Source organism: Phymastichus coffea, unplaced genomic scaffold, assembly GCF_024137745.1.
Source record: "Phymastichus coffea isolate CEN01 unplaced genomic scaffold, Cenicafe_Pcof_1.1 PCOF00122, whole genome shotgun sequence".
Taxonomy (NCBI): Eukaryota; Metazoa; Arthropoda; class Insecta; order Hymenoptera; family Eulophidae; genus Phymastichus; species Phymastichus coffea.
The window spans coordinates 14,584-29,281 of record NW_026706933.1 but is presented as its reverse complement, the minus strand read 5'-3'; the positions used below and the strand labels follow the sequence as shown (position 1 = coordinate 29,281).

The 14,698-nt window shown below is 28.3% G+C and overlaps 2 protein-coding genes across 2 annotated transcripts; both read left to right on the top strand.

The window, feature by feature from the left end:
- The first annotated feature begins 1,993 nt into the window (after positions 1–1,993).
- LOC131671262 (prenylcysteine oxidase 1-like) lies at positions 1,994–4,957 on the top strand. The gene is made up of 5 exons (XM_058947551.1): positions 1,994–2,616; positions 2,719–3,383; positions 3,463–3,583; positions 3,670–4,022; positions 4,121–4,957. The coding sequence occupies exons 1-5, from the start codon at positions 2,523–2,525 to the stop codon at positions 4,382–4,384; spliced, it is 1,497 nt and encodes a 498-aa protein (XP_058803534.1). The 5' UTR covers positions 1,994–2,522; the 3' UTR covers positions 4,385–4,957.
- A 2,204-nt stretch (positions 4,958–7,161) lies between these two features.
- LOC131671265 (uncharacterized) lies at positions 7,162–14,293 on the top strand. Its single transcript, XM_058947556.1, has 3 exons — positions 7,162–7,369; positions 8,330–8,373; positions 12,745–14,293. Exon 3 carries the CDS (start codon positions 12,751–12,753, stop codon positions 13,474–13,476), a length of 726 nt encoding a protein of 241 aa, XP_058803539.1. The 5' UTR covers positions 7,162–7,369; positions 8,330–8,373; positions 12,745–12,750; the 3' UTR covers positions 13,477–14,293.
- The last annotated feature ends 405 nt before the right edge of the window (positions 14,294–14,698 follow it).

Below are 14,698 nucleotides of genomic sequence, written 5' to 3'. Positions count from 1 at the left end.
ATGCCAATTTTTTTTGTTACTAGGATTATATTAAATAATTTGGATACAAGATTATTGCTTTCCCACTGAATATTCTTTGCGATTGTCAATTTTATTTGTACAATGCTTTTTATTTTGAATCTAAATACGCTTTTGAAAAAACTTATATTACTTAGATCAATTTAAATTTTAATTAGCATGCAAGACGAATTTACATAATGTCTTAACGTAATACGAAATGAAAACGTTATCCAGTGACATGTTTCGTACATATTATGCTTGATCCAATATGAATACATTTCGTAATAGCCAAGCGCGACGACTGCTAATCGATATATAAGTGTAAATGCTTTTTGATTCGAATAACGTGTGTGATTTATTGACATCGCAGATGTCGTTCTCACCATACGGAAATCACGATGTGCTTTAGGTTGATCCTGTGGAATGCGTTATAAGTTATGTTACCGAATTTTGTGATAAAATTATTAATATTTTATAAGATTTGTATAAATTTGTGAATTAATAAGATAGCGTCGATTCAGGAAAAACAGAAAACTAACGTACCGGCATAATAATGATTACAAAGAATCACACGTGAAATTTTTCGTTATTTAGAGTTTTAATCTTATCAAACTGTACAATGATTTATGTAATGTGTACCATTTATAATAAATCTGTGGCTTCTCAAAGGAAATGGATATGTCATGTTTTTGAAAATTTTGAGTTAACGATTAAATCCTTAAAGAGTGGTTTGATAGCAAGTCTTAGTAGTCTTATGGAATTCAATTATATATAAATGCTTCGAGGTGCAACAGTGTACATAAGTAAATAAGTTTATGATTGAGAAAGTTATTCTCTAAAAATGGGATATATCTGTTATAAAAAAAGTGATTTATTCATTTTTCGGGAACCTACAAAAATGTTCTATTTAGTTGTGATGCCCTATCAAACCAAAAATAAAAATTCATAAGCAAATCCTATAAGATATGTCGTATAGAAAACTTATCTGTTGAATTTTAACAGTAAGTGATAACATTAACCTGGGTTTAAAATTCAATTTGACAGATTCTAATACGTTGTAAACTATATGTGGATTTAATTTTAACTCATAATTTCGATCCTTGGAGATAAAAATATGCATTTAAAAATCTATAAGTCTCACTCAAACGTGCAAGTTTTTTAATTTTGTTAGTTTTGAATTTTTATTTTATGAATCAAACTTCAAGTTTGATGGTTTTGTTTCACTATTAACTTTATTGAAGCATAACTTTATAAGAAATTACAAAAAAATGAAGCTAAAGTGAGCATATTTTTAGAAAAATGTATTACTTGTTGAGGTAAAGGTTTGGCAACATTGGTAACACATGTACTTATGTATTAACATCAAGTTCTAATTGTACCGATAATTGTATAATTATATAGAACTAATATCGACACACCGGAAAAATGGAAATGCCTTGGTATTTTTATATCTTTGGATTTAGATAGATTATTGACTTTGAATGTTAACGAATAGATATATCATATAAATTTATTTATAATAATTTGTTCGTATTCCCGATATCTAACATTTAGCCAAATCATTGGAGAGAAAATGCCACAATGATTTCCAATTCTGTATCTAACAATTTACTGCTTGACAATTTACCTTGAAATTTATTTCGTTTGATAAATTATTATTTATAAGTATATTTTTGATAATTATCATGCAAAAAAATTATGATATGATCCTTTAAAAAAATAATGAAAAATTATGAACAAACATCGTAGTCTTTTAAACTTTAATACATATACATATCTTATTATTTGTAATAATGTTCTTCATTATATTTAAAATTAATTGTTTTGTAATATCATATATGAAATTTTTTGAATTTAAAAACTTAATTTAACTTAATTTAATTTGTTAAATTTAAAAACTTTTCGATTTTCCAAATTGTATTGTTACCAACAATCGGCATGTTTGTATTCTTCTAGTTATTTATTGATTTTTTATTTTTTTTTAGATCAAATCATGTTCATACAAATTACAATGAAGAATGACGATACCGTACCTAATTAAGTTACGAAAACTAATAGTAGCTTTTTAAAATAGTAAACAAAGTCGTGATGGTGACATTGTCAAAGAAAATTGTGGCGGTACAGACAGACGAGCAAGGAAATTCCTTGCTTCGAGGCTGGTCATTATCATTTTTGGAGTGCAAGAAGAAGAACCGAGTCGACGACTCATTCAGCTCCCCGGATCCGAATCGGCAACAGCTCCGGCTTGATAGGCAAAAAATTCACTCTCACGAGCACGCTTGCAAGCACTTTAGTAACTAAGGCGTGCAAAGCTTTTGTGTATAAATGACGCTGTTAACCTTCATAAATATATCAACTATTTACAAAGTGCCAACGCTGTTTTAATCTGCGCTCTAAGCTCTAACTCTGTGAGACGCTTGAGAGCCGGTAGGGTGCGCATGGCGACACTTCGCTAGGCTCACCGCACAAATGAATCCACACAAAATTATAACTTGAACTTGAAGTTACCACTTTCATGTAATATGTTACAGAAGAAGCTCTTATTACTTTTTTTTTTATTTCGAGTAATAAGTTTTAAAAATGTTTATTGTTCCCAAATATGCAGACCTAAAGTAGGCAAGTGATAACTGATAAAATTGTTAAATTTATTCACTTATTCATAACACTACTTACTAAAAATATTGGGTTGGTTATAATTTATCTATTTCAATTTTACAGCTATCATAGGAGCTGGCATTGGTGGGGCCTCAGCATCTTATTTTTTAACAGAACTTTTTGATAAAAATATTGATATAGATATTTTTGAATCTAATATTGTTGGAGGTCGCCTCGCTACTGTAAAGTTTGGAAACAAAGAATTTGAAGCAGGCGGAGCAATTATACATCCAAGAAACAAATATATGCAAGATTTTGTTAAATTACTCAACTTAAACACAACACACTCAAATGATCTGCTTAATGATGATCGATTTGGTATATGGAATGGTAAAGAATTAGTGGTACAGGAAAGTAACTATCAAATCCTTACATTAATTAGACTCATCTATAGATATGGTTTGCAACCCTTTTATCTACATAGATATGTAGATTCCATCATGGATGATTTTGAAAAAATATATTCTCTTCAAGATAAAGGAATTGGTTTTGAAAATGTGACAGCACTTATAGGTGCTATGAATCAAGAATTTGTTAATTTGTTGCAAACATCAATGAAAGATCATCTAATTAAACTCAATTACCATGAAAAGATTATAAATGAATTAGTTGAAGCTACACTTGTTGTTAATTATGGACAGGATACAAATGTGCAATCCTTCGTAGGCTGTGTGTCAGTTGCTGGTGCTGGAACAAACTTGTGGGCAGTGAATGGTGGAAATAAACAGGTAATATTGTTCCTTTTTATATGTTTCATAAAATATTATTGTAGTTAATTCTAGATTTATAGAAAAATTTGTATTCTAGGTACCAGAACTTTTGATTTATAAGAATAAACAAATTTCATTAATACATTCAATTGTGAAAAGAATAGACCGTATTATTACAGATAATACACCAAAATATGAATTATTTTATCATAAAAAAAGTAAATAATATTATTCTTATATTATTCAATTTTATGTAAAATATAATAACCTGTTCATCTCTATTTACATATTACTTTGTTTGTAGATGAGGATCAACTTACTACTAAAATATATGACATTGTTATTATTGCTGCTCCAATGACTAGCGATCAAGAATCACCTATAACTTTCAATAACTTTCAAAATTCAAATTTAAAATTCACGGGAGATTACCAAGTGACATATGCAACGTTCATTAAAGGAAATGCTAATTTTTCTTACTTTGGGTTGGATGAGGAGATCAGAGGAATACTCAGTTGTAATCCGAAACAAACTATAATAAGTTCTATATCGAGATTGTCATCTGTTGATAATAAGCAAAATAATCAAATGAATATTTGGAAAATATTCAGCCGTGAAAAAATAAACAAGTCATTAATAAATAAGCTATTTCGAAACGTAAGTTTATAATAATAAAGTGTTAATTTTAGTTAGGCATTGTAATCTTTCAGTAAATTAATAAATTACTAAATTTAATATATGAATATTATTTCAAGGTTGATGAAGTCAAGGAAAAGAAATGGAAAGCATACCCTAGCTACTCAACTGTTCCAAGACTTGATAAATTCAAAATAGACAACTATATGTACTACTTGAATGCTATAGAATGGGCTGCAAGTGCCATGGAAATGAGTGCTGTAGGTGGTAGAAATGTTGCTATTTTAGCATTCAATGACTATAAAGAAAGATGTTCATCTCTAAAAGAGCATAAAAGCAATGATTTCAATGAAGGCAATAATAGCCATTCATCAGAGTTATAATATAAAGTTGCTTTAATACTAATATGTGGAAAGTATTTTTAAATAGGTTTCAATTTTATCTTGATATTTCAACTCTAAAAGTGTTGTGATAATAATTTGTATCAAAAATTTATACGTGTATCATTTTTACATATATTTTGTATTAAAAGTGTGCACATTATTAAATTTAATATTATATACATATTTTTTTTATATTGAAAATTGCGAAAATATTAAATTTGTCTTTATTGAAATTTAACGTTTCATTTTGCTTTGAATTTATTGTTATTTATTAATCCACAAATATAGTCATAATCTTCTTGTGCTTTCAGAAAAGCTCTTGTGATATTTTCTGTGATGATTGCAGTATAATTAAATTGTGAATTCACACAAATTATTTCAGAGTATAACTAAAGACACCTCTCTTGGTATGACAATATTTGTGAGAGGTAATTAATTTGTTATGATCTGAAAAAAAGGCTTGTCACTTGGACTTATATATTTTGAGAAAGATTTTCATACGCAAAACTGCAAACCCAAAATTGGTAAAAATCAGTTTTGATTAATAATGTACAATAGTCAATCTAATTCAAATGTGTATCTTGCAAACAATGAGTTTAGTTAAATAAAATAATTGATTTTGAAATAATTTTGACAAAATTTATTGTTGTTAAGATGAAGCTGTTATTTTAAAAATGTAATAGCTCAAGGCTATATGAATCAAGAATTTACAGATTAGAAATATTTACAAGAAATCATTAGATTAAAAGAGGACTTAGAGAAAAAATCATTGATAAAATAGTAAATGTTTCAGTTTTAACTTTTGGTCAAGATAAAAATGTACATTTATTTTTAACAAAATTTTTTTTTTTATAATATTGATGATAATCCTTTATGGTCAACCAGTATGTAAAAAACAAAAAAACAAAAAGGTATTATGTTTTGATTTATTATAAATAAGTTTAGTAAAAATTTTTAAATTCATAAAAATTATTTTATATATCAGAGCGATTGAGTTCCAATAACAAAATTTCACTTCTCATTCTAATGTAGAAAAAATTAATCATATTTTAATTAATGATGTATCTAAATAAGAATTATTCGATAAAAGAAATTCTACTTTGCTGTTTTTGTTTTTTCCATTAATTTTTATAAAATACTAAATTTAATTATATGCAAGTAAAGATGCCATTGTAAAAAAAATGACATTGTCATTGTTTCTGCACTTCAAATATAGGAAATTAAAAATTATGTATAACTTAATTTACTAGCTTCAAGATCCAATGGAATTTTTTGAAAAGTAGTAAGAAGTGTATCTTGATTATGTTAAAGGCAAAACTAATTATCTTTTCTTTAGATTAATGAAGACAATGACTTCAATGTTTGGTAAATGTTTTAACAACCAAAATTTGAGTGAGACAACACATGTATGTTATCTAGAATATGTTTCATAAGCTATTGATTATAAAAAAAAATTTTCACATAAATTTACATAACTTTTCTTAGGTTGAACAAGTCAAAGATGTTACATCGAAAGAATATCCTCACAGTTTAACTGCTTGAAAGCTTGATCCTCCTCCTCTCTTATAAAAAAAGAGAATCTGACAAACCGAAGGCAGTTTATTCGTAATGTGATCTGATTGACTGAAAGATAGTCACGTGATCAGATGTGTTATAGTATATAATAATATATATGTTGTATATGCTCATAAATAAAATATTACTGCAGATTTTCGTAGATGATAAAATATTTGTGTATCAATATAAATGACGAATTTTATGAATCGATTGGTCCAAACATACTCTAACCTCAAAATACAAACCGACCGATACCTCGAAGGAGAAATTAATTAAACTTTGCTATATATGTAAAAATTTATAGCTTCAAATAAACAAAATATAGGCAATAAAATATATAAATCGATAGGTTATCGTAATAAAATATTGTACAGTAATTCTAGCTTGATTAAGTTGTGTAAAATAGAAAATTTCGTTTCAGCAACAACCGTAACTCTCTATATCGAAATATGTTATTTATATCATAAATGATATCATTATACTAAGATTGAATTAGATTAATCACATGTATTATACCAAAGCTATAAAATAGACAGTAGGTGATATGGAAAAAACTAATAAGTAGATAAAACACTGCTGTTTAAGATTACAACGATTATAAATTATCTCCTTCAACAATCAATAAGCACAATTCGACAAAAGAAAAGTCAAAGTTGTAATTGTATCCATCGCTAATCTATATCTGATTATATTCTAGTACAGGGCATATAGTATAGCTAATGTATTTTTCAATTATAAAAGACTGAGGAAATTTGAAATAATTCATAAATTAGTAAAAATAAAATGTTAAAAGTTTGATAATAGTGCTAATCAAAAATTAGTTGAGTACTAATTAAAAGTTTAAACAATATCATCTTTTATATTTTATATATTCTATTATTAATAATTTTGATAAATTGCAAATTGCAAGTATATATAGTTTAGAACTGATTAATTGTTAACAAAAAATATTTATTTAAGGATTCAAAGGAATTATTGTTAAAATTATTGTAAAATTTAGTAATTTTGAAGAATATGAATATATAATTTTTATTAATGTATGCTGTTTGAACAAATGACTTATGTTATCAGAGTAATAATAAAAAAATTTGTTAGTATAAATTGAGGTAAATTTTTTCCATATCAATATAAATATTGATTGAAATACGTATTAAACGCGTTGTTTTTTTTTTATCCGTGCATTGGTATTCCAAATTTCTGTTCCAGAGATATCCGCACTTTCCGCGATAGTGCCAAGGGCAGTAACTAGTGCACATCATCGGCCATCCATTGCTTGCGATTTACCAAGGGCCAACATAATCATATACAATCGTATATGCATCGTTGCATGCATACATGTAACTTTCTGTGTGTGTTAGTGACACATTTTGATTGAAGTGAAAAATATATAAGAATTCGTACAATCAGTGAGTTAATAGAGAAAAAATAGTAAGTATTTGATAAAAAATTTTATAATTTATATTTGCACTAATACGATATAATATTAAAGTATATATAAGATAAAGAATAGTATTCGTAAAGGTCAGAATACTTGACTAAAACGCGATAGAGTCATTAGGTATAGGTTAGCTTATTTAGTTTGTTTTCATTAATCTTTATTTATGAAAAAATTTACTAAAGTAGCAAGTTCTCTTAAACAGACGTCAAATTTCTTGTATTTTACACTATTGTTGCGTTTTAATTACAATGTAAATGTAAATATCTATCACTGTGTTTAGCAGAATACATTTTTTAACCTATTCATAATCATTTCTTTTTAAACATGTTTTAATGTTAATATGTAGAGTCTATAACTATTAACACTTGTCAGAAAGTAAAATATTGCATTTCAAATAAATTTAACCTGGAAATTACATGTTTACAAATGAAACATGTCAAACAATCATATCGATAAACACTCCTTTTGATTGTATACGCTGAGCGTTTTCTGTGAAAGAGAAAAGTAGAAACCAGTAATAATAATATGATTATTAGAACTAATTTAATCGAATATACCTTCAAAGGCTATAAATTCCATATTGCTTCAAATCAGTACTGTTTAAATTCATGAAAAATCAAATGGAAATCAATATTTAATAAAAATATATTCAAATAGTGACACAATTCTTTTTTCATTCACATATGTAAAAGCTATTTTTAGCTTTGTTATGAACATTTAAGTTAAGCATACTCATATAATCTAATATCTATGTAGGCTAATGTTCAATCATTCAAACTGATTCAAAAAAGTTATTTGGTTAATCATAATTATTTCAATTTTCCATGAGGTAGAGTATCTAAAACTTGATTATTGGAAAATAATTACTGATGAAAAAATAGCAAAATTTATGTAAAGAATAGGTTAAATTTGTAATGTATTTATTTTAATTGTTTTAATTATATTTTCAGATCAATTTGTCGCTTAGTCAGAGATTAGACAATACTCTTGAATTGTAAGTATTGTTAAAAATAAATCCAACAAATTATCTTACATATCATAAGATTTTATTTGAACAACCATAGTAAAGAAGAATCTCATTTGAAAAATGAATAATAAGAATTTATTTTTTAAATCAATAAAGATATAATATACAAACATTGTTATTCGTACAAATTTTTTTTAAACTTAATGGGATCATATCTGTTACTACACTTTTTTTTATTGTAATAAATATTAAAAAAGTAAATATTCAATCATCTTAAATACAGATAAAAATAAAATAAAATATCTTCATCAATACAACTACTATTTCAAAATAAATTTTTTATTACTATTTTTAAAATTTATTACTCATAGATACTACAACGATTAACTATTCAATTTGAAATATTAGTGAAAAAAAATTAAAAAATAGTTTGTTTCAATGACACATTATAAAATGTATTAATTTTATATTGTCATATCACAAACTAGATAATGACGTATTAAATGCACTTCCTATCACTTATTATTTGTAAATATGCTGTGATTAGAGTACACATCCATTAATATTATTACTGATCATGTCAGATCGTCAGTTTTTACATATATTTTTTTAATTTATATCTTTAAAAATCTAGTTTTTTTTACTTAAGTTAGTTTAAATGTTGAAGATATGGAATTTCAAAAATTTACTATAGCTTTTTCTAAATAATTTAGTAGTTTCGATAAATTATATAATCACAACCATATTTTCAAAGTTTAAAGCAGTATTAATAAAAAAAGTAATTGGTATTGAAAGGAACTCGTCGAATTGAAATTAATTTAATTTTATCTACTTCCAAAACTTGACGACTTAAAGTGAAAACATTGAAACGATAAGAGATATTCGGATAAATTGAAGATGCGAAACTTTATTAATCAAGCTTTCATAAGTTAGTTGTAGCGCGGTATATAACTGCATTAACATAGAATTCATAAACAGAAATGAAAAAGCTCATGTAATTAAGGAAAACAATGATGAAAGTTCAAGTCGTTTTATGCTTTTAGCATTTTCTATTCAAGTTAGACATAAACAAGAAGTTCGTTCATAAGGGGGTAGGAATTGAAGACGGATATTGTAAGTGTGTTAAAAATGCGAGATAAAAGTTGCAACGCTCTAAACAGAATCGGAATATTGCCAAGTTTTAATTGTCTTCGGAGGCTCAGTGTATAAAGACGTAGTCGTGAAATTAATAAAGTTCTTCTTGTCTCTTGCATTATAACCCCTCCTCCCTGTTAAACGTCTTCTACATAGTCAATTGAAAAATTGATTTCGAAAACGCCACTCGACCCGCTTGTCGCGTTCGCTTGCGTGTCTCGTTTACCATTCGATGACGATGATGCGCCTTTTCCACAGTTGTATTGAGAGGCAGGTACCTTTTCATTAATATGCATCTTTTTATAGCCGATTTCCTCTTTATTTTCGATGTTTACGCTTTTATTATTAGAGTAACTTTTCTTTCAACGATTATTTTTATTTGTTTACAATATATTGCGATGTTTTATATTGAAGTTTTATCATATTTTCCGATAACAATAATGGAGTTGAAGTCAACACACACGCACACACACACACACACACACACACACACACACACACACACACACACACACACACACACACACACACACACATTCGTTTGTATTCATACAAGGAAGAGTACCAACATGGTGAGGCTTGACCTATATTTCATCATTTTTAAGCATTTAATCGATTCTTGCGAGTCTCGGTATTTTTTACCATAGAATGACAATATGCTATTGATTACCGGATGTTTATACTGGTTATAATATGTACTTCTTCAAACTGTATTTCGAATTATTAAATCCTATTTCTTGAATTTTATTTTATGATAGAAAATTAATCTTGGATTGCACTACATATTTTTAACTGCATAAAAATATGTTGTAATCTAAACATTTTATTCTAGCATATTTAGAGTAAAAATTATCTGAGTTTCGAAAGTGTTATTAAAATTGATGTAAAAAGTAGTTAAAGCAATTTCGGAAATAAAATTATTTTTTAACTGGGCAAATTAATGAGAGAAAAGAGCACTCGAGTTTCTACAACATCCAGTTACGAATGAACAGATCCTAATGGAAAAGTATAATCCGACTTAAGACTTTAATTCATGCATAAAACTCTTTGAAAGTAAAGCTGCATTTGCTCCAGCTGAAAGTCAATAAAACGGCTTCGGGATGAGATCTTCGATTTTGCATAAGTTGTACATTTATAGGAAAATCTTTTTATCTATCTAGGAGGGAGGAAATAAATCTCAATAAATGCAAAGTAGGGCTAATAGATTAATTTATTAAATGAAAGTGCTGATTTACTTAATGTATCATTAGTTTTTAGAGCATAAAAAATATCATCACTACTTCACACCTATAATTTTTTTTTGTTCATTCAAACTTGTGTATTAAATTCAATGTTTTTTATTGTAATAGATAAATTATTTCAATTTATAAAAATTATTTACCAAATTAAAGTTTTGCAGAGATTTTCCATCAAACGGTTACATTTTGTTATATTTGTTGATAGTCGTTTGAAAATACCAAATATAACACAAGTTTTGAATGGATGGTGAATTCATTAAGAAAAGTCTTGACAAACGTCATATAGATGTACCAGCATCACAGGGTATGATAAAAGTTATACGATTGCTGATAGTTGTAATTTTCTTCGATTCTAACGTATATTAACCTGTTAATGTAATATTGGAAGAATATTATTTAAATCAATTCGTATATATATAATAAATAGTAGATTACGTAACCAGACTTTATTTCGATTGTCAATTTTCACGTGCTATGGACCTACCAATACTTTTCCAGCCTGGGTATACGTAATTTAATATTTTTGCCCAGCGAAGACGAAATTACCATGTTACTGACCGAGCTGCGGCGGGGAAATGGTATTTTCGGGCTGCTAGACAGAAAATTTAAATGGTTATTTAACAAAAAAAAGAGTAGTGAATACTTCATTTGCAACGAGAGTATAATATTCATTCCACTCTTAAAAACTCTGCCAAAAATTTCTCTCACCAAAATTTTAAATTCAACTGCGCATAAATCTTCTTATATGAAATTTGTCATTAATTTTCAGTTAAAATCGTAAGTTACACCACTACGCATCTCCCTATGAAAGCTCGAAAAGTCAGCCGGCAAATATAGGAAAATCAATGCGCAATAAAGAACATCGATGCAGTTGTCTGAGTGAAAATTCTGCATTCGAAGCTAAGAAAGCAAAAAAAAACATGCCGACTGAAAATGCTTTTAACATGCGGGCCACGCTTCACTCGTCTCACGCGGCTCGTCGATCTCCTACGGATTAATCGCGTGCCCTTGCACGTGATGCGGCGACTTTACGTAATGCAAAATCCAGAGGATTCGGTTCTCTGTTACGAAACCCTTATTTCATTTTTTCCATTTGTATCTTATTTCTTGCTGATTGTTTCACTTGGTCGCAGTGATAGCGATGGCTTTGATTGTTTGTTGTTCTTGGTACATTATATTAATTATTAGGAATTTAATTACTAAATAAATTGATAAAATAAGGTTTATAGCATCATTCGCATTTTCTTATCAAGATGAATTGAGAATTTACAGTTCTTTGAAGAGTATTTTTTTCGTATTGAGCAAAATAAAACTTTCAGTATTAAGAATAGAAATGACAACCATAACCCTTCGCAGTAAATATAGACATGAGCCTTTCTATAATCGAATTTCAACAAATCCTGATTATAGTTATAATTTTTGTACTGTTATATAAATTCTAAAATAAATACATTTGGATAACTCCTAAAATTATATTTTATAAAAGTAAGAGATTACATAATGGGCGAAAGTTTATTGATCAACGATAAAATAAAATAGGATAAGCAACATTTTTCATAAGACTATACGTTATTCAAAAGAGATTTTGTAAGAGTTTTAATGGAAAATTTTAATTCGCATTTATAAGCCGTGCAACAATCGTTTATTAAAATATTAACTACATCCATCTTATCCAAAATAATTTTAATCGACGCGTGCACTTCAAAATAAGAACTAAAAACATGAACATAATACATATTTGCAGTTGATGTAGATAAAAGTCAGAGTTCCAAGATCTGTAAAAAGGAAGTAAAAAGTGTAATTCAAAACAATGTGTTCCACTCAAACCTTCAAATTTGACAATGAATCAATAAAATTACGCCGTACGTCTCTCCGCTAATTAATCCGCTAAAAAGACAAGACTATATCTCAAGTATCATCAAACATATTTACAATTGCATATAACAGCTGCGAGACGTAGACGGTTCCCACACTCGACTAATTTATTCACCACATGAGTAATGCAAATACAAACCTCCGGTTCCAGGTGAACATGGAAATATCGAGGCAGGAACATGGCCGTTCGTTCCGAAGTTCAAGATTCACCAACTCGGAACAAGCAATCAACTACAATCCATGGAACAAACGTTTCTCACCGATAGATCCAGACTATCAACCAGAAATGCCACACTTTGTTCGAAAAACTCAGAGAGGCCCACATCCATATAACAGAAACCATTCGGGTCAACGTTCACAACAAGCAAGCTCCAGCAGCAATAACATACCATCACTTCTGAACTTGGAGATACCACCACAACCACTCTTATTACCTCACGATGTCGAACCAGTGAGAACAGATTTCGCGAACCTCGATCGTCAACTGGAACCTGAACCGTATGATGATTACGATGATTCTTCACCGGCTGTGGATGTTGAGCATATGACCGAGGAAGAATACTTGAGAGAAGAGTACAAGACTAAGCAACAAATCGAGGAGATTATTGCAGTAGCCCAAGCGTTGAGGGAGAAACTCGACCGAGAAGAAGAATTGAGACGACAAGCGGATCAGTCGATTCCAAAATTGATGGATCTTAAACCGAAGATTCCAAGTCTTCTAGAAATCTACGTACCACCGCCGAATATTCAAGAGGAAACCTGCTGGAATTGCAATTGCCCTGGACATAGATTCAATCATTGTAACATGCCACGGCAAAGAAAGTTTTGCTATAGATGTGGAGCTCCTGGTTTCGATGTTGCCTCCTGTCGCTCATGCACATAATTGCAATTGCATCTGATTCTCGACGACGGATTAAACATGGTTTCGCCAAAGAACATCAATCGCGGTAACGTCTATGATTGAGGTGTTAGGTTGTGTTTTTTTCTACAGATTCTCTTGTTGGCTGGCATAAACTTCAGTGTCTTCTGTATAATTAATGCAAGTTACTTTCTACGTCGTCGATGATATGTACGATTTTTGCATAATGTAATTAGTTTTATTAATTTTAGTTAATGGAAAAGTACACATTTAGTTAATTATACAATTTTAATAGTTGACAAAGTTAATATAAAAATACTTTGTTAAACAACTTTTATGATGTCAAAGAAAAGATAAGGCGTAAAGATTTCATTTCTTACAGAGTTAATATGGTGTAAAAAATAATATTGATGCAACTAATTCTTTTTACATAATAGTTTCACTTAACACTTACTTGAAAGTGTCATATGTTTATTTATTGACATCGTTTTCTAATCGATAATTTAGTCGAATGAAGAGCATCACATACACATGTAACCGCAAAAAAAGTCACATAGTGAGCTGATTGGCAGTTAGAGTATACACGAGTACGGAATAGATTTTTAGAATTTTATTTTTTTGTTTGGCACTAGATAAATGGAATTATTAAGATTTAGTAAGTACTCTTATGCTTTAAAATTGTAAATCTAGCAGACATTCGAAATGCATTAAGGCAAAATAATTTTGCTAATGCAAATAATATTATCGATAATTTGTATGTCGACCTGATGAGTTAACGATTCACTGTAAACCTTAATAAATCAAACTGTAAAGTTATCGATATTTTAAAGAATAAATCTTCTTAAAAATATTGCATCTTATTTAGTTTTAATATATTATTAAATTAATTCATTTAAATTAAATCGGACTATATTGAAAGGATTATTATTTTTATTATCATTTTAAAAAATTTGAATGAAAATGGGCCTTGTTAATATATCATTATTCCGGCAATCTTATTTACTCTGAAACATTTAATTTAATTGGGATTTCGTAATTCTCTTTTTAAATAAATTAAAATTTCTCATTGTTATCAACTTTTAAATAATTTCTAGAAGCATTAATGACATTAATTTCTTCTTAGTTGTAGAAGATGATTTCTGATAACACAAACAGGAACTTCCGATTTACAATAGGAACACGACAAATTGAAGGCAATTAAAGCACTTATAACAAATATTCAATAATGAGCTTCCATTTATTTATC

Bases quoted from the DNA above. Each gene is read 5' to 3' on its own strand.
- LOC131671262 (XM_058947551.1), top strand. From the start codon at position 2,523: ATGTTACAGAAGAAGCTCTTATTACTTTTTTTTTTATTTCGAGTAATA. The intron at 2,617-2,718 runs GCAAGTGATAAC...TCAATTTTACAG, and splicing joins AATATGCAGACCTAAAGTAG to CTATCATAGGAGCTGGCATT. The intron at 3,584-3,669 runs GTAAATAATATT...CTTTGTTTGTAG, and splicing joins ATTATTTTATCATAAAAAAA to ATGAGGATCAACTTACTACT.
- LOC131671265 (XM_058947556.1), top strand. From the start codon at position 12,751: ATGGAAATATCGAGGCAGGAACATGGCCGTTCGTTCCGAAGTTCAAGA.